Consider the following 26,904-nt stretch of genomic DNA (forward strand, 5'->3'; position numbering starts at 1 on the left):
AAGGAGGTCCGTCCGCTTAGAAGAAACCAACAGGGCAAGATGTTTCAGTTTGTCCATCTGACCATCCAGGAGTATTTTGCCGCATTCCACGTGATGATTTGCCTCTTCCACGACAACAAGAACATACTGGCTGATTCAGAGCAGGCACTGGAGTGTGTCTTCCAAGAAGAAGAAGAAAAATCAGAAGAAACAGAATCAGAAGATGGAGAAAAAGAATCAGAAGAAGAAACAGAATCAGACGATGGAGAAAAAGAATCTGAAGAAGATACAGAAGATGAAGGGGGTTGGAAAATCAGAGGTTCACCGGTCTGCTCTCCAGAAAGCCTCGGAGAGTGAAGGAAACTTGGACATATTCATCCGCTTCCTCTTTGGCCTTTCCTTGGCGTGCAACCAGAAACTAGTGGGGGAACTGCTGAAAGCTCCTCAGGACTGCAGACGAAGCAAGCCAAAGACTGTCAAGTTGATCAAGGAGCGGATAAAACAAAACACTCCACAGAAGAACATCAACTTGTTCTACTGCTTAAAGGAGCTGAAGGACGACTCTCTGCTGAAGCAGTTTCAGAAGAAAAATCGTTCCAGACAATATCGTACAAACAGCATGCCAAATGACATGTGGTCAGCCTTGGCCTTCTTTTTACTGACACACGACAAAACCATGAAGTCCTTTGACCTGGGGCGTTATTCCCCATTGCCTTTGGGGCTCGAGAAGCTGTTGGTGGTGGTCAAGGCTTCTCAACGATCAAGGTGCGTGATTTAAAGTCTTTTTAAAGTAAAAAAGATCCAAAAGCACAATGGCAAATCCAAAAACAAGTGCAACAAGTCACAAAACATGATGACTCAACAAAACAACTGCAAATCACAAAACAGGCAAAAAGAAAAAGAATCTGAAAACAATTGCGTATTACAGAACCCAACAACAAATCTGAAAGAACGGAAATGAGCGCATTCACTCCCAAAGACATGTTTTTACATTTTTTTGGGAGCACTTAGGTTTGCTACCAAAGACTTATAGAAAAAAAATCCTTCCAGTCCTTTAAACTAATGATGCACGATAATACATTTTCAACCGATAACCGACAATTTCCTCCTCGTCCCAGCCGATGATCGATAATGTCAAGCCATTAATTCTATTAAACGTTATATGTAAAATTTTAAAGTATACACAAGAGCAAATATTACTGTGTAAAAATAGAATTTTTTTTCTCGTTTTTTCAACATCAAATATGAACAAGTAGTAAATTCCAACATCTAAATCTGACATTGTGTAATGGTAAACTTTTGGCAACAATTACTTAGAGTAGATACCTATGTTGCACAAAAATGCCTGGAAAAGTAAGCCATTCCTAACATGCATATATAACATTACTACACTGCAAAAGCACACCTCCTTAAAACCAGTTAAATTCCCATGTTTTCAGTATAAATCTATTGGAAATAAGTGAAACTATCTGCCAGCGCTTCAAGTACATTTCACTCAGATTTCTTGAAATAAGAAATTTAGCTAGCTGAAAATAAGCTTAACAGCCTTATTTCAAGCAATACATTAATATATTTAATCCTAAAAAACATGTTTGTCAGAGATGTTCTTTATTCAAGAATAGGTATGGTTCAAAACATTATTGGAAAGCATTTTTTTTCTTGATTTTGGTGAAAAATGACCAAGTTTTTAGATGTACGGGCTTAATAAGAACAAATGGTAATATTTGCTTCAAGTAAGTGGAATAATCTGGCGCATTCCTCCGTTAACTAGTCTTTAAGACTCAAAACAAGATGGAGAAAAAATTATTTGTCTAGATTTAAGAAAACTGATCTGATGAAGACGTCATAAATAGACACGTGCCGGTTACTGGTTTCAAGGTTTACCGTGGTATGAAAACCTCACGGTTTCAAAACCACTAAAATTTTCCGTCATACCGTAGAAAATGTTAGCCTAGTCTTATTTGGGAGAGCAACTTCGTCAAGGTTGTAAATCTCATGGCCACTGGGAAACAAGCTTGAATGAAGGGAAAAAGAATAGCGTCTGTTGTGAACGACAAGCCGTTGATGCGGATCCAAATCGCAGACCAAAAAACAAATAGTGAATGTTTGTATTCAATAAGTACAACAAAGGGAGCACGCCAAAATTGCGAGTATAACAAAGTACAACTAAGGGAGCACGCCTAAAAGGCGAGTATAACAAAGTAGTGATGGGTCCAGTGATACAAATGCGCCGGCGCGCGCAACCAGCTCATGGAGCAACCCCTGCGTCGGCACGCATATCGCTACAAGAAAATCACGTGACCGATGCATGAACTCATTGAACTGTGTCCACACAGTCACGACGCGGCAAACCGGTTCAAAAGGAAGCGCGTCTGTCAACGGGATGGAGCTGCTGAAACAATCCACATCTCACGGTTACTTCCTCGTTGTCTACATGCTGTGGAAATGGACGTAAGATAGGGAAAACGCACTTGTCATCTTCCATTCAAAATACAATTAATTTTAAGGTCAATCTTAGTTTATTAGTGTGACGGGTGCATGCGGGTCCGTCGTTTGCGGTAAATACGTGCGGGCAGTTGTGTTAGCTTAGCGGTCAGAGCAAACGCCGTTTATCCCCGACGTGTCGTGCGTGTGGTTTCGAGTCCTGGTCAGAACGCGTTGAACAGATTGCGGCGCGTTTCTAAGTCTGTTGATTTTACTATTAAAGTTATTTTTTTGCAGGTGAAATGTCGCATTTGTACTTTGTATATGACTAACCTGTCATATACAAACAGTTCCCACCTCCTCAATGCTGAAGACTTATTGGGCCAAGCATGAGAATGAAGTCTCTGATAATCCCAAAATAAACAAAGGTATAGCCATTCCTTTACTTTCCCACGGTCACTTTTTAGAAATCTATAATTAAGCTATAATTTATATAAATATTTATAGAAATTTATCATTTTAATTTATGTTTATTCATAAAATTTATTTTTTGTCCACTTCAATTTCTTTCTGACGGGCCATGGTAGCACTTAGATGACGAAGTGGGGAGTCAAGGAGGCAATGCAACTGTAGATGAAATTGCAAAAGTGCAACGATGCACGGCCGAGCCGAACATGGCACGCAATGCAGATTTTCTTCAATACTGGAGGAGCCAATGGCCATCTTATCCAAACCTCTTTCAACTGGAAATTCTTTTGCATGCTGGCATCGTTGGTTCCATGCGAGTGTGTTGTCCACAGCAGGATTGTTTAAAAAAAAAAAAAAAGTAACCAACCAAATTTTAAACATTTAAAAAAGTTTTTGAATAAAATTTTATCAAAACAAAAAGTCCACAGGCACTCCTCATTCACCATTCATTATTACTTACATTTTCACATTATAATATATGTTCACATAATTTAAAGATATGGAATAATGCAATATGAATGCAAAGACTTAAATGATTTGATTTTACATGCCATGTCATCAATTCAGTGTCAGTCTGTCAAGTGGGTTGCCTGTAGGGACTTTTATGTCCAGCAGGTGTCAGTATTCAATGACACAGTATCCACACTGTCTCAACACAGTGTGTCACTGTTTCGACACGCTTCATGAGGTCTCACGGACCCATCACTAAAGTACAACTAAGAGAGCACGCTATAAGACGCGAATATAACAGAGTACAAAAATCTAACTACAACGTCCACAAGGGCATAAAAGTAAAATGATCAAACCAGGACACGACCGTAGAAACATCGGGAAGCTCGAAGGATGATGCACACACAGCGGTAAGCAAGGCAAGAACACGCAAACAAGCAATAGTCCGACACTCGCAGACGGTGACAGGTAGAGGTGTGCAAAATTTCCGATTCTTAGATTATTCGCGATTTGGCCGTTAAAGATTCGAGAACGATTCACAAACATCCAAATTCCGATTATTAAAATATGCGAAGTAAAGCGGAAGTACACAACACTCAGCGCGGCGCGCGGTCTTCGGGACGGAACGGAGCAAGAGTAGCTAAACATCATGCTTCCCATTACCAGGCCCCTCGGTTAATGCCAATGCTCAACTCACGGCTCTAGCTCACCTCATGCAACGAGATTAAAAAAACACACCAACATACCTGACTGCTGCCGAAAAGCTGCTTCAAACTACATCCATATAATGTTACGGTGGATATCATTTATATAGGACTAGATGCACTACAGCTTTGGAAGTGTTAGCAGCACATCTAAAAAAAAAAGCTAGATGCGGGCGTTATAAACGGCCGCCATCTTAAAGCAGTACACTTCCCTGCAAGGCTGTTGTAGCGAACCTTCCAAGCACACCTAATTAACTTTTTATCTAAAATACTCCTAAATCGGTAAAATATTGACTTGAATCTATCTTTAAAATAGTTTTAAAACTTTCACATGTTGAAAGTAGACAAAAGGGAAATTATGGAATAACGGGAGCAATTTTAACAAATTTAATGGTTGATTCACAACATTAAATTAATTGAATGTAGTTGAAAGCTGCTGATACAGAATGGGGACTGGAGTTTTTTATTTAATGTTATTTTTGTATATTTGTTTACTGCTATATGTCAACTTGATACTGAAATAGTAGTGTGGTTTAGCCTGAGAGTATTTTTGAACAATTTTGGAACTAATGTACAAAACATAAAAAAAAATAAATAAAAAAAAAAAAAAACGAGAAAAAAAAGGAGGGAGGTGCATCAATAATCGTTTTATAATCGAATCGGAGCCTCTGAATCGTAATCGTAATCGAATCGTTAGGTGCCCAAAGATTCCCAGCTCTAGTGACAGGAGTCCTTAAATAATGAGCGCCCCTAATGCGCCACAGGTGTGCTGCCACGGCCCCGCCCTCCAGCTGAATCAGATGCTGGAATGAAAAAAGAACTGAGAAGGCATACAGATATGACAGCGTCAAAGATCGCTGATTGCGACAGATGATCTTGCCCTAACCAAAAATGCACGTTCGCTGGAAAAGGACAGGTCTCACTCCCAATGTTTTTTTGAGATGAAACCGTTACACAACAATATTTATATTTTAACTTATTAACTTTATGTCTTTTTAACACAACGGCATGACATGTAGACTAGAGTTGACACAATGGCTGAAAATGGCGAAACTTTGAGCTTTTTGCCCCCTCCAAAAAAACAAAAAAAGTTGTGCAGTAAATATTTTTTGATTTTATTTAGAGGCGTTTGTTTTGTTTTTTTTTTGTTTTGTTTTTTTCTAATAGCAATTATTTTTGTTCTTGCTCAAATCTTGAGCAAACACAGCTGTGCCTGTGGATAGCCTATAAGTTCTATTCATTTTAATTTTATTTAAAATATGTTATCTGTTTATTTATTTTAACATTATATTCATGTAACAATTTGCAAATATGTTCTGAAATATAAAAAAAAAATCCAAGATTTTTTTTTTAACCCATACATCTCAAAATGACACACTTTGGAGCTATAATTGCAATACCGTGATACCGTCAAAATCTCATACCGGCACATGCCTTGTCGTAAATTTATAGCGTACTGAATGCATCACTGACTGATTGACTTCTTGTGAGTGTGGTTTGGTGCATGTTGAAATGATCATCTAACCACTGTGCCGGAATGATAAACATGCTTACTTGACTGACGTCACATGTCCAAATGTCTGTGATGAAACTGATGTGATCGGCATGCGTTTCACGAAGAATGGTGGACGTACAGTATAAACTGCATGATTTTTTCATCCGGGGCTTTGGTTCTCGGGTCACTTCAGTAAAAAAAAAAAAACGTCTCTCGTCCGACCGAGCCTGGCACCTCCTCCCGCCTGTGCTCTTCAGTCCGTCCGGCCCGCAAGTGAGCACCTGCGCCAGGCCTCTGTCTGTCCGTGGTGCTTAATGAGTTGAACTGGAGATGAGTGGGGCGGGGCTGCCCGAGACCGAGCTGCCAAAAGAGTCTCTCGATCGTCACAAGCCCCGTAACTTAGCTTAGTTTATGTTTACGTTCGCTTTAGCCTTCGCGCTAGCAGCAGCCTCGTATTCGTTCCAAATATCTTTGTGATGCAGCTTTAATTGTCTTATCAGGTTAGTGGTGTTGCATGAGGACGCTTTCTTTCCGCCTCGTGGTACTTCTGCAGTGCGTGTTTTTGCAGATGGCGAGAGCACCGTTTGTTTCACACACAGAAAAATCAACCCACGCTGGTGACAGAGCCGCCACGACATCCAACTACCTCAACCATGTCGCGTCACTCATGCATCAGGGGCTTCCGAGGGTGGAGGGGTTGAGGAGGCGGCAGTGCAGAATTGGACAAAACTGCTTCGATTGCGCACAATTGGAGGCCAAATCAAGTATCAAATTATCGGATTCCATTATCGGTTGATTTTTTTTTTTTATCTGTTATCTGAGTGACGTCATAATTGCCACTATCGGCCGATAATTATCGGTAACCGACATTATCGTGCATCTTTACTTTCAACTGTTTGTAACTGAACAGAATCTCCAGCTCTCCAGAACGCTACCAAAGGCGTATAGAAAAAGGAAATTACTCCTAATCTTCAACTGCTCATCACTGTAGAATGGAAAAGAGTCAAAACATTTTGTGAAAAAAAAATAAATGTTTGTGTAGCCATCAAACACAATATTCTGTAGTGCTTGACAAGTCGGCCAAAATCATCGCAACTGAACAGAAGACGGTGTCTTCTGAAAAACGGCTGGGAGTGAAAGCGTTAGGAAACCGGAAATGGTTGGCACTGGTGCCGAAGTTGACTCGCGGCTGTTTGGACGAGAGGAAAGACGCATTTCAAGAGGTCTTTATATAGCTGGGTCTCTTGCTTTCTTTTGATTTGATGATGGTTCTGTGTGATTCATTGCGAGGATTTCATGCTGCTCACTGAGATGAACATTTTTCATTGCTGGCCAGCCTTAATTTCAATGTATATGGCGGCAAAGAAAATGTTGACCTGAAGTTCATCCTGAAACACTTGCAAATTCAGAATCTTGAAGAATGTCAACTGCGTTGAAATTCGAGGAAATTCCGAGTTTCAATCTTGAATTCAAAAAACAAAACAAACAAAAAACATCGCGGTGGGACTAGATGAACGGCCTTGTTTTCGACGTCCAAAACAAATGAAGACTGCATAACAGTCAGCACATGAGCGTTCCTGTTGCTCACATCCTCACTTGAAAATAAAATGCAAAATATCGAAAAAAGGATTAGTTTTCAGATTTGTCATTGGGTTTTGTTTTTTTATTTGTCATCTTGAAATAAAATCTGTTCTTATTATTCAAGGCAGCGGACCAAAGTCAGCAGGCGTTATGTTTGGCTCACGTCTTCCTCCTGTCTGTGTTCTCCAGTCTACATGGTTGTAACCTGGACAAAGGCAGCTGTCACCTGCTGGCTTCCGTTCTCAGCTCTCCATCCAACCTGAAGCATCTGAATCTGAGCTACAACAATCTGTCTGACGAAGGGGTGGCGATCCTCTCGAAAGGACTGGCCAGCCCAAACTGCATCTTAGAGTCCCTCATGTAAGGAACTCCTCCTGTTCATAATTTTCTGTGGTTCCGGTCAACCAATCAATAGAATCACTGCTATTATTAGCAAAAAGAATGATTCACTCAATGTGGTGGTACGAAACAAACATCCTTGTTGACGACATCCAAAACTAATAAAGACTGTTACAGACAGCACATGAGCGTTCCTGTTGGTGACATCATGACTAGATCATACAATCCACCATATCGATAAAACGATAAATCAGGTTTTGTAATTTGCCTTTTTGTCATCTTGAAATAAAATCTATGATTATTATTCAAAGCAGCATACTAAAGTCAGCAGGTTGTATGTTTGGCTCACGTCTTCCTCCTGCCTGTGTTCTCCAGTTTAAGAATGTGTGGCCTGGACAAAGACGGCTGTCACCCGCTGGCTTCCATTCTCAGATCTCCAGCCAACCTGAGGCATCTGAATCTGAGCTGGAACGCTCTGTCAGACAAAGGGGTGGAGATCCTCTCAAAAGGACTGGCCAGCCCAAACTGCAAATTGGAGTCCCTCACGTAAGGAGCTGCTCCTGTTGGTAATCTTCTGTGGTTCCGGTCGAGTAATCAATGGAATCACTGTGTAATGAGCAAAAAGAACAATTCGCTCAGTGTAGTCGTACGAGAAAAACGTCCTTGTTGACGACATCCATAATAAATGAAGACTGTTACAGCCAGCACATGAGCGTTCCTGTTGGTGATTGAAAATAGAACATGAACACAAAAAAAAACATGGACTGGCTCATTAGCAAGTGAAAAAGGGGTAAATGGAAGTCTGATAATATTAAAAATAATTCACTTAATAATGCTAGGGTCAATTCTATCGTCACATCATATAGGAAGACAATCTAAATTAGCCATATACATAACTGAACACATTATATAATGCATATAAGGTTGCTTAAAAGTTGGTGGGGACAATTTGAGCATCCTAAAAAGTTGGTAGTGTTTTGTCCCTATCGTCCCTATGCAAACCTATGCCCTTGGATAAAACGATTAGTTTTTTCATATTTATCACAGGGTTTTGTGATGTGCTGTTTTTTTTTTTGGTAATCTTCCTGGTTCCCTTCCTGACTTCACGCAGTTATATCATTTGTTGCAGGCTGACACTTTGCAAGATCACGGATAAAGGATGCGTTTTGTTGGCCGAGGCGCTCAAGTCAAACCCCTCCCATCTTCAAAACCTATTGCTGTGGGGTAATCCAATAGGTGAAGAAGGAAGGAGGGTCTTATCGCACGTCCAAGAGGATCCAAGCTATCGCCTGCAGACTGTCGGGTAGGATCAAAACAATGTTGCTTGTCAGAGTTTTCAGGGTTTCTGCTAGAATTTTTTGAAGCTGTTGTGGTGGTGGGCTGCATCGGATTCAGACAGCTTGCCGTGGTGGAATTTTTTTCATATCATGACAAATAAGATTTTTTCTTTTTTTAAAACAATTTATTATATTATTGATTACTATCAATACATTTCATTTTTTCCAAGAAGAACCATGAACAAGATCTACTTGCAAAGTTTGCATCCTGCCTGCACTTGATTTTTAAAAAACAATTTGAAGGCTCTTTCATGAAGGAAATCAGCAATAAGTGGTCCTTATATAGTCAATGTGATGCGTGCCACCAGATTGTCCCCAGCCGGTTCCTCAGGTCTGTCTCAGTCTTCACCCATACAAAAAAAAAAATAATAATAAGAGCAATGCGAAATGAAGACACACAAAAAAAAAATAAATAAGAGCAATGGGAAGACACAAACATCTGTAATTTACATACACGTAAACTGGATTAGCCGTTAGGACTACAGTATTTCAAATCCATGTTTTCAAAGATTACATTAGTCAATGCAATTTAAGTCAAAACTGAAATGTCTTTGAGGGAGTTACTTTTCTGATTGTTTGAAAGTTAGTCCCTAGTACAAACCGATATAAAAATATATTTGTTTCAATGTGATGAAAAATACTTATTTCAATGCAAATTCACCATCTGTTTTGTAATTTTTGGGACAAGCGGTGTGCCAAGTTATAAACAAACCTTTTTCAACACCGTACCTTTAACACCTACGCCAATGTTGGCCGAATTTGCATGCCTCTAATGTTGCCTTTATATTTCAAAGAAAAAATTGTTTACAATGGCCAGGTTGGGTCCCTTTTTTCAGGACACCATAATCTTCATATCCAAATTGTTGTTTTCTTCACTGACCAATGATAATCAACATTTTAGAAAATTTGTGATGTTGATGTCCCATTGACAACCAAACATGCTCGACCAACCGTTTTGAAGCTTGATAATATTTATTCAACTTGTTAGGGTAAACATTCGACAGAACAAAATAAGAATGAATAGTTTTATGTTTGACAATTCAACACAAACAGCAGGTATGGTCATAGGTGTTTTTGTCCTTTATATACAGTGTAAAATAGGGAATATATAAACATATGTATCATCTAACATATATATCATCTAACATAAAAAGGGTTTGGAGGATATCGCTTTGTGAGGTGAGGAATTGTACACATCACCTTATCAAAAGTATACACAGGTACATGCAATCAACCTCCTCGAACACACACATCTACAGTATATAAAAATTGAAAAGATTGATAGTGAAGAAAAAAATATCAAATATAACATTGAAAAAAAAAGTCCTTAAAAAATATCGACAATAACCTAGTCCAATTCAATTTTTCCAGGCGTGCGACTTAAGAAAGTTTGCTCTTGAACAGAACATGGAGCTATGTCAGACAGCCCACTCGCCACTCTTGCAACGTTTGCGCGCTGTTGTTACTCGCCGAGACGCCGGCTCATCCGAGTAAAACAACGGCAAATCCGGCTCATCCTCTTCCTTGAGTTGATGAAATTATGCATAAGTTTGCGCTAAACTTAGTTTTCGATTTATTCCGCACGTTTCAAAGTTGCTCGCTCAATCCAACCGGCCGTCGCTCGCTACGTTGCCTCCTTCTCCTTACGTGGCGCCTCGCTCGGCAATTTATTAAAAAATGTTAACATTACGTCCCTCCTTCTTGACCCCACAACGGCTCTTGGGATATGTCGTCTTTGGTGGTGCTTTCAGTTTTGAAAAAAGACAAGAAATGATGGAAATATGGACATAAACACATGGTCCATGCAGCGTTTTAATACTTATTTGTGAGTGCAATAAAACTCGAATGACATTATCTCCCGTTTTACTTGACTTGAAGTCAAAACTGTTGTGGACCTCAACTTACGCACTTTCAAATGAGACCAGGCAGTTGCACATGGGTGACGTAACTACAGCGTGACGAGACTTCAAAGATAATATGGGTAAAGGGTTGCAGCCGACACATTCGGTGTTACAAGGTTAAAGCGCCTGTGACCCGATAAAAAAAAAAAAAATCTTAAATAGCATTATTATTCATTCATTCATTCATTCATTTTCCATGCCGCTTGTCCTCACGAGGGTCGCGGAGGTGCTGGAGCCTATCCCAGCGAACTACGGGCAGTAGGCAGGGTACACCCTGAATTGGTTGCCAACCAATCGCAGGGCACTCTGGGGAAAAAAACAACCAATCATGCGCACACTCATACCTATGGAAAATTTAGAGTGTTTAATCAGCCTACCACGCATGTTTTTGGGATGTGGGAGGAAATCGGAGTCCCCGGACAAAACCCACGCAGGCACGGGGAGAACATGCACACCCCACACAGGAAGGCCGGAGACCAGGATTGATCACATGATCTCAGAACCGTGAGGCGGATGTGCTTACCACTTGGCCACCGTGCATTATTATTGGAAATAAAAGTTTTGATATTTTTTAATATTTTGAGACGATTTGACTATATACAACAATTTGGCAAAGCGCAGATGACGAGAAATGAGTCTTTTAACCTGCAGTTTAGCCACTCCTGTCATTACAGCGATCTAGCGCCTACAGCTGCAGAGCAGCAAAATGTCATCATTGTTTTAATCTCTCTACTCCAGTATTTTTACAGGATATTCTTTTTATTTAAGTATTTTTCCCCAAATGCTAAATAAATGGTATGTTCGTGACAAATAACAGTCTTGTGCCAAATGGAATATGAAGTATCAAAAATGTATTTATTCAGTACGGCAGAGCTAAACTACTGCATAATGGTCAAAACTACCGACTTCTTAAACCTCCCGAACGGTATTTTATGTCACCGGAGTTTGTCCGGCTTTTGTCATTTCCCTGTCCCGGCTTCGAAGACTGAGGAAAAAGCGTAAAAAAAAAACTGGAGGCGTGACAGCTAGGCAACATGCTAACCCGAGCCGAGCGGCACTTCCAAGTCTCTTTCTCGCCTTTCAAAAAGGAAAAAAATCACACAAAACTACCCCGGCACGTGTAACACAAGGCAGCGGGGGTGATTGTCTTCACCGATCGGCAAGCCACCGGCAGCGAGCGAGTTTGGGCTCGGCAGCCAGGCAGTGCCCGTCGCCGGGGGCGCAGAGGGGAATGAACGCTGAAAATAGCGCATTCTCAGTGGACAAACTGGCCGACGTCTGCCTGATGCCAAGCCGAGGATAGCCTCTATCGGCGGGCTTGCGAAGAAGACCGAAGGGGGGTGGAAGTCTGGACACAATGGAGAACCGCAAACGTGAGCGCGTGGCTGCCCGAGCACGGACGCTCGTCGGCCGGCATCCATGGTGCGCGACGAGTCGCAGGTCGTCGGCCGAGTGGCCTTCTTGGTGGACGGGGAGCATTGTCACCCACAAAATGCAAGCCTCCTCCTTATTAAAACGTGTGCCATGATCCCAGTGTTTCACAAAAATCTCATTTTCGTAGCGCGGGATTAAAAAAATGGACTTGATATATTGATCGCTTCCACACACATCCTAGCTGTCCTTTTCATTCAGGAGCATAAAATACCGCATGAAGTAGGAAAGAAACATGCTTTTTTTTGTGTGTCACGGGCATTTGAAGTTAAAACAATACAATTATGATGAATAAAAATAATAGTTCCACAAACTTTTCTCAGTGGACAAACCGGCCGACGCCGGCACGCGTGGCTGCCCGAGGCTAAGCCGAGGCTAGCCTCGATAGGCGGGCTCGCGAAGAGGACCGAAGGGGGGTAGAAGTCTGGACACAATCGAGAACTGCAGATGAGAGCGCCTGGCTGCCCGAGCACGGACGCTCATCGGCCGGCGACCGTGGCGTGCGACGAGCCATCGGTCGTCGGCCGAGTGGCCTTCTGGGTGTACAGGGAGTCAGCCACAAAATGCAAGCCGCCTCCTTGTTAAAACGTGTACCATGATCCCAGTGTTTCACATAAATCCCATTTTGGTAGTGCGGGATTCAAAAAATTGAATAAATATATTGATCGCTTCCACACACATGCAAGCGGTCCTTTTCATTCACTAGCATAAAATACCGCGTGGTATAAGAAATACACATGCTTTTTTTGTGTCACGGGCACTTGAAGTTAAAACGATACAATTATGATAAATAAAAATAATAGTTGCACAAATCTTAAACTCACCTTGATTTATGTGGGACAGCCAGGGCTTGAACTTTGCCATTTCTGTCCATGTTTGGTCCGAGCCAGATAACCTGCGTTTGCTTTCAGTTCTCCTTCCCTGGAGCGTCTTCCTGAGCTGAGTGTAAAGCTGTGATCTTGCATCATTCCGCTTTTGAACACGTTATCGCAACATTAAAATACAACGCTTGCCATAACCATTTGGTTATTTCTACTCCTCCTTTCACTGGCCTGTGGCAAATAAGCTCCTAGGACGCAACGATTTGGGTCATAGACATGCCATAAAGAACTTCAACGTTATGTCCAATGTCCATATTAAGGTTGTTTTCAAAGGCTTAAACACTGGAATTCCATTCATCAAATGGAATAGCTTTCTACGGATATTTTTGCCCCCGATTTCCAACTCCGCAGAGTCCGCGCCGACGTCAGGCGGAAGTTTACAACAGGAGAACTGATGTGATTTTCAAAATAAGGCGTGTAAAGGAACAATTTGTATTTGACGTGCTATTTCAGATGACTTATGGCAAATAGCGCTTAATTAATTATATAGACGTCTTGTTTAATTATCCAAATTATAAATTAGAATGTTTCTTTAAATCTTTCAAAAAAAAAAAAAGGCGTGGCAGCGCGCCTCAATCTTTTTATATGGAGGGGACACCCTGGTGTTTATTCATGTTCAATTCCTTTTCTTTGTGTCTTTCTTCAGGGTTTAATTGTACTGCTAAGAAGAACGTTTGATCCCTGGTCTCAAGAAGGGCGAGACATTCCAGATGTTCATTTTTAAAAGACGTTGAGCCCATTTGTTCTTCAGATTTAGTTCGATGCTACGTACTGTCCAACGACCTCAAGAGCACCAGGTATCGGCGCAAACGGCAAAAGCGGCCACGCTCACCGAATTTGAGGAGGTTCGTCTGCCGGCGTCGGGTGTTTTGCTGCAACACCGCTCTACCATGCTGCCACCAAACAGCTGGCAGTTATTTTCTGCCATGAATTGGAATATGTTTGTCACGAGTAAACGTCCAATCCATTTGGACTGGGATGGAATGACCAAATGGATTGGACTTCCAGCACCGCCGACGGCAGCCAATGAGTTCAATAAATACCTTATTAAAGTTCAACTCATGTTTGTCACAAATTCAGAAAAAGGTAACACGCACACTTGAAATTGTTTTGCTCATTTTGACGTCAATGTTTTAAAAATGATCATTTTCACTTCTTCATGTCAAAAAGAGGATCTAATGTTATTTTGTAATGGACCTGTAAAACCCTAACCTGAAATGAAAGTTGAAAAATCACCAAACAATCCACAAAAACTTGAATAAATACACTGGAAATGTTTCATCCACTTAAAAGGTATTCCTAATGGTAAAGAAAAATTGGTACTAATCACAGCGAGAGGGCAATTTTATAGAAGATGAGGATGCTTTACAATTACCTGGACAGATGTCCATGTTATTTTTATGACATTTATGAACAGTATTATGGCCAAACAAATAACGCTACTCGGATGACATTATTTCAAATATTAATGATCGGTAATTCCTCAGCACTTGAGTATTCTTTTCACCAAAGGATGTTTTTTTACTTGTACTTGAGTAAATATTGTCAAATGATTGATGATGAAATTTTACTGAAGCAATATTACGATATTTGGAAGTAACGCTACTCCAACTTGAGTATAATTTTTGGCCACCTACTTTTGGTTAAGTCACGAACGATTATCGTAGGCCAAATTAGCAGAGTAGCATTTTTTCTTCGACTCAAGAAAATGTCAAATGGATGGCGTGGTGAAACTACTCTAGAAGTAATTTTTTCTTCAAAAGTTAGTCGAAAAGTAAATGTAACTCGCCCTGAGAGAAGAGAACTCTTTGACGTCGCCGGACCAGCTTCTAGCGTTCCGACAGGATGAAGGGGAAAAGCAAACTTGTGGACATCGATTCAAAAGTTTCAATCATTTAGACGGTGCTGGCAGCCAATGTAGTAATACAGACATTCTAGTCGTTGAAAAATTGGCTAGCAACCTACTGCTTCCTTTTTTAAACATGTCACCTTTTGAAAACAATATGTGGCTTCTTGGCAGGACAATAAGGTGATATATCACCATTCTGATATATAGTCATTACCCTGATACACTCCCGTTCAAAAGTTTGGGGTCACCCAGACAATTTTGTGTTTTCCTTCAAAAGTCACTTTTATTTCTCAAATGACGTGCAAAATGAATGGAAAATACTGTCAAGACATTGACAAGGTTAGAAATAGGGTTTTTTATTTGAAATGATAATTTTCTCTTTCAAACTTTGCGTTTATCAAAGAATGCTCCCTTTGCAACAATTACAGCTTTGCAGACCAATGACATACTAGCTGTTAATTTGTTGAGGTCATCTAGAGAAACTTCACGCTTCCAGAAGCACCTCCCGCAAGTTGGATTGGTATGATGGGCACTTTTTGCGTACCATACGGTCAAGCTGCTCCCACAACAGCTCAGTGGGGTTGAGATCTGTTGACTGTGTTGGCCACTCCATTACAGATAGAACACCAGCTGCCTGCTTCTTTCCAAAATCGTTCGTGCATAATTTAGAGGTGTGCTTTGGGTCATTGTCATGTTGTAGGATGAAATTGACTCCAATCGAGCGTTGTTCACAGGGTATGGCATGGCGATGCAAAATGGAGTGATAGCCTTCCTTATTTAAAATCCTGTTGACCTTGTACAAATCTCCCACTTTACCAGCCCCAAAGCAACCCCAGACCTTCACATTACCTTCGCCATGGTTGACAGATGACATCAGGCACTCTTCCAGCATCTTTTCAGTTGTTCTTTGATCCAAAGTCCAAACACCTCAAACTATGATACGTCAGTCCATAACACTTTTTGACAATCATCCTCTGTCCAATGTCTGTGTTCTTTTGACCATATTAATTGTTTCCTTTTATTAGCGTGCCTCAGATTTGGCTTTAAAAAAATTTTTTTTTTTTTTTTTTTGCCACGCTGCCCCAAAAGCCAGCATCCCGGAGTCATCTCTTCACTGTCGACATTGACACTGGCGTTTTACGGGTACTATTTAATGAAGTTGCTATATGAAGACCTGAGAGGCATCTATTTCTCAAACTAGAGACTCTTATGTACTTGTCTTTTGCTCGGTTGTGCAGCGGGGCCTCCCGCTTTTCTTTCTACTCTGGTTAGATCTTGTTTGTAGTGCTCTCTGAAGGAGTGGTACACAGCGTTATAGGAAATCTTCAATTCCTTGGCAATTTCTATTCTAGCTGTCATTTCTAAGAACAGATTGTCAAGTTTCACGTGAAAGTTGTCTTTTTTTCTGGCCATTGTGAGAATTTAATCAAACCCACAAAGGTGATGCTCCCGATTGTCATATCTGTATGCCTTCTCAGTTGTTTTTTCTTTCCAGCATCTGATTCAGCTGGATGGGCGGGGCCGTGGCCGCACACCTGTGGCGCATTAGGAGCGCTCACTATTTAAGGATTCCTGTCACCGTCTGCGAGTGTCGGACTATTGCATATGCTTGTTCCTGCCTTGCTTACCGCTGTGTGCTCATCGTCATCCTCGGTGCCTTCCGACGTTCTTCGGTCGTGTTTCTGGTTTGATCTTATTTACTTTTGTGCTCTTCTGGTTTTTGTAGTTAGGATTTTGTACTCTGTTATATTCACGCCATCTTGGGTGCTCTTTTAGTTATACTTGTTATATCCGCGTTTTCTAGCGTGCGTCCTAAGTTGTACTTGTTATATCCGCGTTTTCTAGCGTGCGTCCTAAGTTGTACTTGTTATATCCGCGTTTTCTAGCGTGCGTCCTAAGTTGTACTTGTTATATCCGCGTTTTCTAGCGTGCGTCCTAAGTTGTACTTGTTATATCCGCGTTTTCTAGCGTGCGCCCTTTGTTATACTAATTAAACACAAACATTTGTTCTATTGATCTCCTGGTCTGTGTTTTTGGATTCACATTAACGGCTTGCCGTCATAACAGAATAGTCCGACCATGGATCCCACAGACTCGGAGGGTATTCGCCACGCGCTTGCCGGTCATGGTCATATGATCAGCAAGCATGAACAATCGTTAAATGAACTAGTGAACGTGATCACCGCGCTAACCACTAGAATTGAAAATATGGCCCCACCTGCACAGTCCGGTGGCGTAGGTAACGCTGCCGCGGCGCCCGATCACTCCGCCCCGTCTCCGGTTGTTCCACCGGCTGCTTTCCGGGAGCCAGTGTTGCCACACCCCCATCGTTACGAGGGAGAACCCGGCGCATGTCGACAATTTCTGCACCAGTGCTCCCTTGTATATGACCAGCAGCCATATACGTTCGCGAGTGACAGGTCCCGTGTAGCGTATACCATGAGTCTCCTCGCCGGTAAAGCGGCCACTTGGGCAATGGCGGTAAGCAACGCTAATCCCGCAATCCGTCAGTCATTCGAGACTTTTAAAACAGTTTGTGAGAGTGTTTGATCACCCGGTTAGAGGCAAGGAGGCAGGCAGCCGCCTGCTGGATTTTTTTCAAGGCGAGCTTAGCGTGGCGGACTACTCCATCCAATTCCGCATTTTGGCCGCGGAGTGCGGTTACGATGAGGCGGCGCTGTGTGGAATTTTTCGGAGGGGGCTGTCGTCTGCGGTGAAGGACGAGTTGGCGGCCCGGGAGGATTCTTCGGGCCTGGAAGACCTTATCTCCTTGTCCGTGAAGTTGGACAATCGACTGAAGGAGCGCGAGAGGGAACGAGCCTTGGAGCAGCGGGGCCGTCGTGGGTCGTCATCGCGGTACGGTCCGGCAACGTTACGTGCAGACGGCTTCGTCGAATCACCATCAACCTCTACGCCGACGCGGAGTCCGGTCCTGGCGGGGGAGGAGCCAATGCAACTCGGCAGCGGTCGTCTTTCTACGGAGGAGCGGCGGAGACGGATGAGGGCGGGCTTATGTCTTTACTGTGGCTTGCCGGGGCACCACGTTGCCGCCTGTGACGCGATCTCTTCACGTCGTCCTGGATCTTCGGCCCCTGGGGTTCCTCTCGCCAGAGGGGGGACCAGGTTCGTACATTATGGCAATCAGTCAAATGATTTGCCTCGCAACGAGTCGATTGAACTAAAACAAACTCGAGGTGAAATGAGACTGCAATTGCCGGGAGGTTTCGCATGGGGGGGGGTTAATTTTAGGTTCACTGCTTTAATAGATTCGGGGGCAGATGAATGTTTTATAGACCAGAGTGTTGTTGATGCTCTTAAATGCCCATTAATAAGACTCTCTACTCCTAAAAAGGTTCTAGATCTCGATGGGCGACCCCTGGCGGACGTAAGGTTTATAACGCCCCCGCTTAAAACAAAGCTGTCCGGGAACCATTTTGAGGTTCGTAGCTTCTTGGTTATGCCATGTAAATCGGCTTCGGTTGTGCTAGGGCTCCCCTGGCTAAAGATGCATAACCCTAATATTGACTGGACTAAAACACAAGTAGTGACTTGGAGTTCCTTCTGTTACGCGCACTGCTTACGCTCGGCGTGCCTGCTTCCGGATCAAGCCCAAACAGTTGCCGAGCCTGTAAATTTAGTAAATGTTCCTGCCGAGTACCATGATCTCGAACAGGTTTTTAGTATAGACCAGGCAAAGACCCTGCCTCTGCACCGCCCTTACGACTGCGCCATTGACTTGCAGCCCAATGCCCCACTACCTAGCTCGAGGTTATATCAAATTTCTAAACCTGAGCAGGAGGCTATGAGAGATTATATAACCTCTTCCTTGGCAACTGGCCTAATTCGCCCTTCGTCCTCACCGTTGGGAGCGGGGTTTTTTTTCGTTGGCAAAAAAGATGGGGGTCTTCGGCCGTGCATTGACTACCGGGGCCTCAATGAGATTACTGTTAAAAACAAATATCCGCTGCCATTATTAGATTCGGCCTTCGCACCGTTAAAGTCAGCCACCATATATACCAAGTTAGACTTGCGCAGCGCTTACCACTTGGTTAGGATTCGGGATGGAGATGAGTGGAAAACCGCTTTCAAAACCCCGCTCGGACATTTTGAATACCTAGTCATGCCTTTTGGTCTGACTAATGCACCCGCTGTTTTCCAGAGCCTCATAAATGATGTGCTTCGTGACATGCTAAATGTCTTCTGTTTTGTTTATTTAGATGACATCTTAATATTTTCTAGAAACTTGCAGGAACACCGCCAACATGTCCGCATGGTCCTCCAAAGGCTTCTGGAAAATAGGCTGTTTGTCAAGGCCGAGAAGTGCGAGTTCCACCGCGGGTCAATGCAATTTCTTGGTTTCATCGTCGAAAAAGGGCAATTACGGCCTGACCCAGCCAAAATTCAGGCAGTTGCAGATTGGCCAACCCCCACTTCACGTAAGCAGTTACAAAGGTTCCTCGGGTTTGCCAATTTTTATAGGCGTTTTATCCGGAACTATAGTATGAGGGCCGAGCCCCTTACCAGGTTGACCTCTAATAAACGCCCGTTTGTGTGGTCCTCTGTGGCGGAAGCCGCTTTTGTAGGTCTTAGAAGGGCATTCACTAGCTCACCTGTCCTTGTTCACCCTGACTCAGATCTTCCTTTTGTGGTCGAGGTTGATGCGTCGAGTTCCGGAGTGGGGGCCATCCTATCCCAGAGGTCTGCAGTCAACCAGAGACTACACCCCTGCGCATTCTACTCCCGCCGCCTCACCCCCGCGGAGGCAAATTATGACGTCGGCAACAGGGAGCTGCTCGCTATAGTTCAGGCTTTACAGGAATGGAGGCACTGGTTGGAGGGGACGGAGGTGCCGTTCCAAATACTCACCGACCGTAAGAATTTGGAGTACCTCCGGGCTGCCAAGCGCCTCAACACACGCCAGGCCCGTTGGGCGCTGTTCCTGACACGTTTCAACTATGTGATTACTTACCGTCCGGGATCACGCAACGGGAAGCCCGATGCCTTGTCAAGAATTCATGAACCGGTGGAGGAAATGTCTTCAGAGGAGCCTGTTGTTCCAGAGAACCTGATCATCGGCGCACTCCGATGGGAGGTTGAGCGGCTAGTGGAAGACTCTCTACGGGGTGTTAGGGTGCCCGGAGGCTGCCCTGCTGGCAAACTTTTTGTTCCGGACGCTCAGCGTGCAGGTGTGCTAAAGTGGGGGCACACCTCGAAGTTTGCCTGCCACCCGGGTGTGTCCCGCACGTTCTTCCTCATTTCCCAGAGGTTTTGGTGGCCGGGTATGCGAAAGGACGTCATGGACTACATTTCTGCGTGTTCCATCTGCGCTCGGGGCAAATCGGCCCATCAAGCTCCAGCAGGACTTCTGCGTCCGTTGCCTGTTCCATCTCGTCCTTGGTCCCATGTTGCACTCGATTTTATTACTGGCCATCCACGCTCAAGGGGATATTCCGTCATCTTGACAGTGATTGACCGATTCTCCAAGATGGCGCACTTCGTCGCTCTCCCCAAGTTGCCTTCAGCTCTGGAGACCGCTGACCTGCTGGTAACACACGTTTTTCGTACCCATGGCATTCCGTCTGACCTAGTTTCTGACAGGGGACCCCAGTTTGTGTCTCGGGTTTGGAGAGCATTCTGCAAAGCTCTGGGGGCCACGTCAAGTATGTCTTCCGGCTACCACCCACAGTCCAACGGACAGACAGAACGGGTCAACCAGGAGCTGGAGGCTGCCCTCCGTTGCGTTTGCCAACTGCATCCGGCCTCCTGGGCCTCACACCTGTCTTGGGTGGAATATGCCCACAACACCCTCATTAGCTCAGCCACTGGGAGGTCGCCTTTTATGTCGGCATACGGGTTTCAACCACCACTGTTCCCTTCTCAGGAAGCCGAGGTCGTCGTGCCGTCCGTCCAAGTGCACCTGCGGAGGGCCCATAGAGTCTGGAGGGACGCTAGGGCTGCACTAGTCCGCACTGCAGCCCGCAACCGCCTGATTGCTGACCGCCACAGAAGACCCGCTCCGGTCTATCGTCCGGGCCAGATGGTCTGGTTATCAACGCGGGATTTGAACCTTGCTGGGACTTCCAAGAAGTTGGGCCCTAGGTTCGTGGGCCCTTTTGCTGTGGACTCTGTGGTGAACCCCGTCGCGGTCAGGCTACAGCTTCCCGGTTCAATGAAGATCCACCCAGTCTTCCACGTGTCTCTGCTCAAGCCGGTCTCCACTAGCCCCCTGAACCCTCCACCAGTGCCTCCTCCTGCCCCTCGCGTGGTTGACGGTGGGCCGGTATATACGGTGCGTACTATTCTCGATTCTAGGAGGCGGGGAAGGGGGGTGCAGTACCTGGTCGACTGGGAAGGTTATGGCCCTGAGGAGCGCCAATGGGTCCCCCGCTCCTGGATCCTCGATCCATCGCTTTTGCGGGATTTCCACTCCCTTCATCCCTCGAAACCAGGTGGTCCGCCAGGGGGCGTCCGTTGAGGGGGGGGTTCTGTCATATCTGTATGCCTTCTCAGTTGTTTTTTCTTTCCAGCATCTGATTCAGCTGGATGGGCGGGGCCGTGGCCGCACACCTGTGGCGCATTAGGAGCGCTCACTATTTAAGGAGGCCTGTCACCGTCTGCGAGTGTCGGACTATTGCATATGCTTGTTCCTGCCTTGCTTACCGCTGTGTGCTCATCGTCATCCTCGGTGCCTTCCGACGTTCTTCGGTCGTGTTTCTGGTTTGATCTTATTTACTTTTGTGCTCTTCTGGTTTTTGTAGTTAGGATTTTGTACTCTGTTATATTCACGCCATCTTGGGTGCTCTTTTAGTTATACTTGTTATATCCGCGTTTTCTAGCGTGCGTCCTAAGTTGTACTTGTTATATCCGCGTTTTCTAGCGTGCGTCCTAAGTTGTACTTGTTATATCCGCGTTTTCTAGCGTGCGCCCTTTGTTATACTAATTAAACACAAACATTTGTTCTATTGATCTCCTGGTCTGTGTTTTTGGATTCACATTAACGGCTTGCCGTCATAACACCGATATCCAACTAGCTCAAAAGAAGATCAGTTTTATAGCTTCTCTGACCACCTAAACTGTTTTGAGCTGTGCCAACATAATTGCATAAGGTTTTCTAATCATCTATTATCTTTCTAAGGCAACTAGCAAGCACAGTGTACCATTAGAACACTGTAGTAATGTTTGCTGTAAATGGGCCTCTTTACAAAACTACGTAGATATTGCATTAACGTTTCCAGCTAGAATAGTCATTTACCACATTAATAATGTATAGAGTGTTTTTCTGATTGGTTTAATGTTATTTCCATTGAAAAAACTGCTTTTCTTTCAAAAAGGAGGACATTTCTGAACTTTTGAATGGTAGTTTATATAAATGTGCATTACACTTCTGAAGCTCAATTTATTGCATTGGATATTTTATGTTCATTTATGTTAAACAAAATACTGAAAATTCCCACATTGATTTCAACATGCTTTCACGGTGTGACTCTTGAGCTACGGAGAAGAACCAATTCCGTGAATCGCTTCATCTAGTGTTAAAGATGAGAAATGCAACAGAATGTAGGCTTAAAATGCCACGATCGCGTTTTTTTCCCCAAACGAATAAAATGATTGAATCTTGTCAAAGAGTATTCAAAAATCAATGAGCAAGACTCGCACACATCCGTAGCTATTGAAATTGTGCAAGAAATATCATTTCTACTTCTGCATCGTTCAAACCGATAAAAACCGATAACGTCATCAAAGGTAAGGATTCCAGCAAAAGGAATTTGACTCAATGGAAAACAGCAGTCGGGACTCGTCGACTTGATTGTGCCACGAGTCGGAATACTAAAGTGAAAGTGGATCAGAGGAGGAAGTAAGTCCCGAAAAACGTGATTCTCGTGACAGAATTTTATTCATGCTTAAAACACAACTGTTAAACATATTTTGCATGCTTTTGTTATGCTTACATGAGAACATTGTAGCATAGAGCAGGGGTCCCCAACCTTTTTTGCACCACGGACCGGTGTGATTTGGGTCTTTTTTTCACGGACCGGTGTTCTGTCAAATTTTGCACCCTTATAAGATTTTGCTCCCAAAGCTTTTGTGGCGGTGAAAAAAGCCCTCTTTTACATTCAGTTGGACTCACAATGTTATCCAATGGTGCAAAAAAACTATTTACATCATAAACATACATGCGCAACACGGAAATGGCGTAAATTAATGCTTAACGACACGGCGAATTCACATACGGGTCACGAATTCACTCCTTCGCAGTTCGTGGGTCTTTAGGGATTGGGAAGTAGCATAAATGTTGTTTTCTTCGAGGTTGTAGGCACATCTTCTGGCTCGTCAGGTTCCCTTTTCCACGTAAAAAGTCTGTCCAAAGCTGTCTGTTATTCAGTCATTCTAGTGTGGGGGCTAATTATTTCCGGGAAGAAATGTGATTGGCGACGGCCTACGTCATACGTTATTATCGAGTCCAAGCGCGCATAGATATGCAAAACGAGATTTAGTGCTAACAGCCCAATCAATGCATTTCTATGACGACCTCCTATCCTGTAGTTGTATATCTAGAGTAGACAGGGATATTGGTGTGTTAAGCGGCACAGGCCAAAGTCAATCGGCCAGAATGCAGTCGTTAATAAATTATTTATTATTTCTGCTCGGCCTGGTACCAAATGCGCCACGGACCGGTACCGGTCTGCGGCCCGGTCGTTTGGGACCCCTGGCATAGAGCATCATTGTTATATTAACCTGTTTGAGTGTGCCTTTCCATAGCCTTGACTATTTTAGACTGAATCACAATATGGACTGTTATGTTCCTGTGTTTTCCAATATGCCTTGATTGTATACAATGGGTGACTGTGGCTTATCAGACTGAGCTCATCATCGTTTTAGCCAGTGCCGGTGTTCCCAGGTCATAACTTGAGGTGTTTTTCCCATACCGGAGATGTTTTCCTGTAACTTGAGATGTTTTTACCAGGATATGCTATAGTAAGTTTTGGTTTTGTTTCAATTCACTTTTATTTGTATAGCCCTAAATCACAACAAGGTTGTCTCAAAGGGCTTTGCAGAGGCAATATGATGCACAGTCAGAAACAGCAAATGAAGTAAACAAAGATTAATAAATAAAGTTCAAGTCCTGGGCATTCCCCATCCTTGGACCCTCCATGTCGGCAAGGAAAAACTAAAAAAAGTCCAAGCTCTTTGGGAGAAAATGAGAAACCTTGGGGAGTACCACAGTCAGGAGAGATCCACTCCCAGGACGGATACCCAGGATGCACTAGGACTGCTAATGGGAATTAGCAGACGGAGTCACAGTATGGGGTGGCGTGGCTCAGTGGTAGAGTAATTGTCCCCCAACCCAGAGGTTGTGTGTTCGATTCTCCGCCCTGATGAACACGTCTAAGTGTCCTTGAGCAAGACACTGAACCCCACGTTGCTCCTGGTGCTGCGTCACCAGTAGGTGGATGGTGAGATAGTGTAAAGCGCTTTGAGTGCCTTGAAAGGTGGAAAAGCGCTATATAAGTGTAACACCATTTACCAGTATGTAAAGCTGCAGTAGAGTAAAGGAACAAGAAGAGGTCCATCTAGCCAGATGAGACGGGGGAGGCAAAGAGGACGTCCATCCAGCCAGGGGTCCAGATAGTCAGGAGGCAGCAGCTGAAAAATAGCCCCTCCCCCATTAGGGGACACCAGGTGACTAGTGATGAAGAGACTAGTTAACTAGATATTAACATTAGAAAATAGAAATAAAGTAAGACAAGTGGTAGGTAGAGTGAGAAAAAGGAGATAGAACTCAGTGTCTGTACTTCCCCCAGCATGATAGCTTCTAATGCAGCTTAGACTGAACTGTGAGTCTAATCCGATTTCAACCAGCCTGACCATTAGCTTTGTCAAATAAAAACGTTTTTAATCTAATCTTAGATGTGTAGACTGTCTCGGCTTCTTTAATATTAGGTGGAAGCTGACTCCATAAAACGGGCTTGGTGGCTAAAGGCTCTAGCTCCGACAGTACTTTTAGAAACCCTGGGAACTACCAGTAGACCTGCATTCTTAGAGCGGAGTGTTCTGTTGGGCCGATATGGAACCAGAACGTCGGTGAGATAAGATGGCCCAACCCATTCATGGTCTTAAATGTAAGAAGGAGGATTTTTAATTTAATTCTAAACTCGACTGGAAGCCAGTGAAGGGCCTGGAGCACAGGGGTGATGTGCTCTCTTTAATTAGTTCCTGTTAAAAGTCATGCTGCTGCGTTTTGGACTAGCTGAAGACCTTTTACAGACCTTTTCGGACAAGCAGCAAGTAGGGAGTTACAGTAATCCATGTTTTTCTGCATCGTTTTTAGATAATATATATTCTAATTTCGGCTATGTTGCGCTGGTGAAAAAAGGCCATTCTGCATGTTTGTTTAATATGAGCTTGAAACGATAAGTCTGGGTCAAATAGAACTCCTAGGTTTTTAACTGTGGTGCTGGAGGCTAAACTTACATTGTCCAGAGTGACTATCCGGGCAGTTAAAGAGTCTCTCACACTTTTCGGGCCTATTATAAGGACTTCTGTCTTTTCAGGGTTAAGTAGAAGATAGATAGTGCTCATCCAGGTATTTATATCTCGGACGCAGGTGCTTAGTTTATCCACTTGCCTGATCTGCTCAGGTTTAATTGATAAATACAGTTGTGTGTTGTCAGCATAACAATGAAACTTAATGCTATGTTTTCTGATGATATTACCTAGAGGAAGCATATAGAGCGTAAACAAGATGGGCCTGAGGACCGATCCTTGCGGCACACCATAACTAACCCTAGAGTACGGTGATGATTGCTGGTTTACATTGACAAACTGGTACCTGTTAGGTAAATATGATTTAAACCAGCAGAGGGCTGCTCCTCTAACGCCTATGTCACATTTTAGTCTCTGCAATAAGATATTATGGTCGATTGTGTCAAAGGCTGCACTCAGGTCCAACAGAACCAGGATCGAGAGTAATCCAACGTCAGCGGCTAGTAACAAGTCGTTAGTTACTTTGACTAATGCAGTTTCAGTGCTATGATGAGCTTGAAAGCCAGACTGGAAATGTTCAAATAAACTATTACCCCAATGACTAACGTTACACAATCACGTGATGGCTGTATTGTGCCGCCATATTGTCCGTCATTGTGTGTCCGTATTGCAATTGATCGTAGTTTCTAAAGGTGGATTCACTTGCAAATTATGGAAGCCCCGGTGCTTTCAGACGCTGTAAACTCATTGGATGAGTTGCATAAAAGCCGTTATTTGGAAAGGCGTCGGTCGATCCAGTCGCCAGATCCATATTTGATGCCCAAACCGATGTTTCCTCCCGTCCGGTCCCGTCCCGTGCTTCAGAGCTCGTCCTGAGACCACAAAATTTCCAATCATACTCTAGTTTATGTCACGATGAGGAGTCGGGTACCCAAAATCGGCACCGGCCCGAATATAAACCGACATTTGGGCAGGTGAGCGTCACCGTTGTAACTATTGTAAAATGAAACTTGATCGGCGGTTCGACAACGGGCCGATGTGTGCCGAAAAAAGCTGCCCCGCGTGAAATGTGCCCCCTGAGGGGAGCGCTTATTGATAACGCTTTATTGAAGTGAAAACATCAAATGTTTTCATGGACTCATTACAGTAATGGATTTATGACTGTAAAATCAGATTTAAATTAGGGCTGTAAAAATTATCATGTTAATGGGCGTTAATTAATTTTTTAAATTAATCACGTTAAAATATTTGACGCAATTAACGCAGAAGACCTGCTCAGACTGATTTAAATGACAGTACAGTGAAACGCTCACTTGTGTTTTATGGAGTTTTGCCGGCCTCTGCTGGCGCTTGGGTGCGACTGATTTTATAGGCTTCAGCACCCATGAGCATTGTGTAAGTAATTATTAACATCAACAATGGCGGGCTACTAGTTTATTTTTTGATTGAAAATTTTACAAATTTTATTAAAACCAAAACATTAAGAGGGGTTTTAATATAAAATTTCTATAACTTGTCGTAACATTTTTCTTTTAAGAACTACAAGTCTTTCTATCCATGGATCGTTTTAACAGAATGGT

The 26,904-nt window shown here is 43.4% G+C and overlaps 1 protein-coding gene across 1 annotated transcript; it reads left to right on the plus strand.

Annotated features, from left to right (window-relative positions):
* Positions 1 to 63: 63 nt before the first annotated feature.
* On the plus strand, positions 64 to 14,282 carry LOC130920822 (NACHT, LRR and PYD domains-containing protein 4A-like). The gene is made up of 5 exons (XM_057844286.1): positions 64 to 744; positions 7,291 to 7,461; positions 7,816 to 7,986; positions 8,570 to 8,743; positions 13,637 to 14,282. Exons 1-5 carry the CDS (start codon positions 203 to 205, stop codon positions 13,641 to 13,643), a joined length of 1,065 nt encoding a protein of 354 aa, XP_057700269.1. The 5' UTR covers positions 64 to 202; the 3' UTR covers positions 13,644 to 14,282.
* The last annotated feature ends 12,622 nt before the right edge of the window (positions 14,283 to 26,904 follow it).

Source organism: Corythoichthys intestinalis, chromosome 1 (assembly GCF_030265065.1).
Source record: "Corythoichthys intestinalis isolate RoL2023-P3 chromosome 1, ASM3026506v1, whole genome shotgun sequence".
Classification (NCBI taxonomy): domain Eukaryota; kingdom Metazoa; phylum Chordata; class Actinopteri; order Syngnathiformes; family Syngnathidae; genus Corythoichthys; species Corythoichthys intestinalis.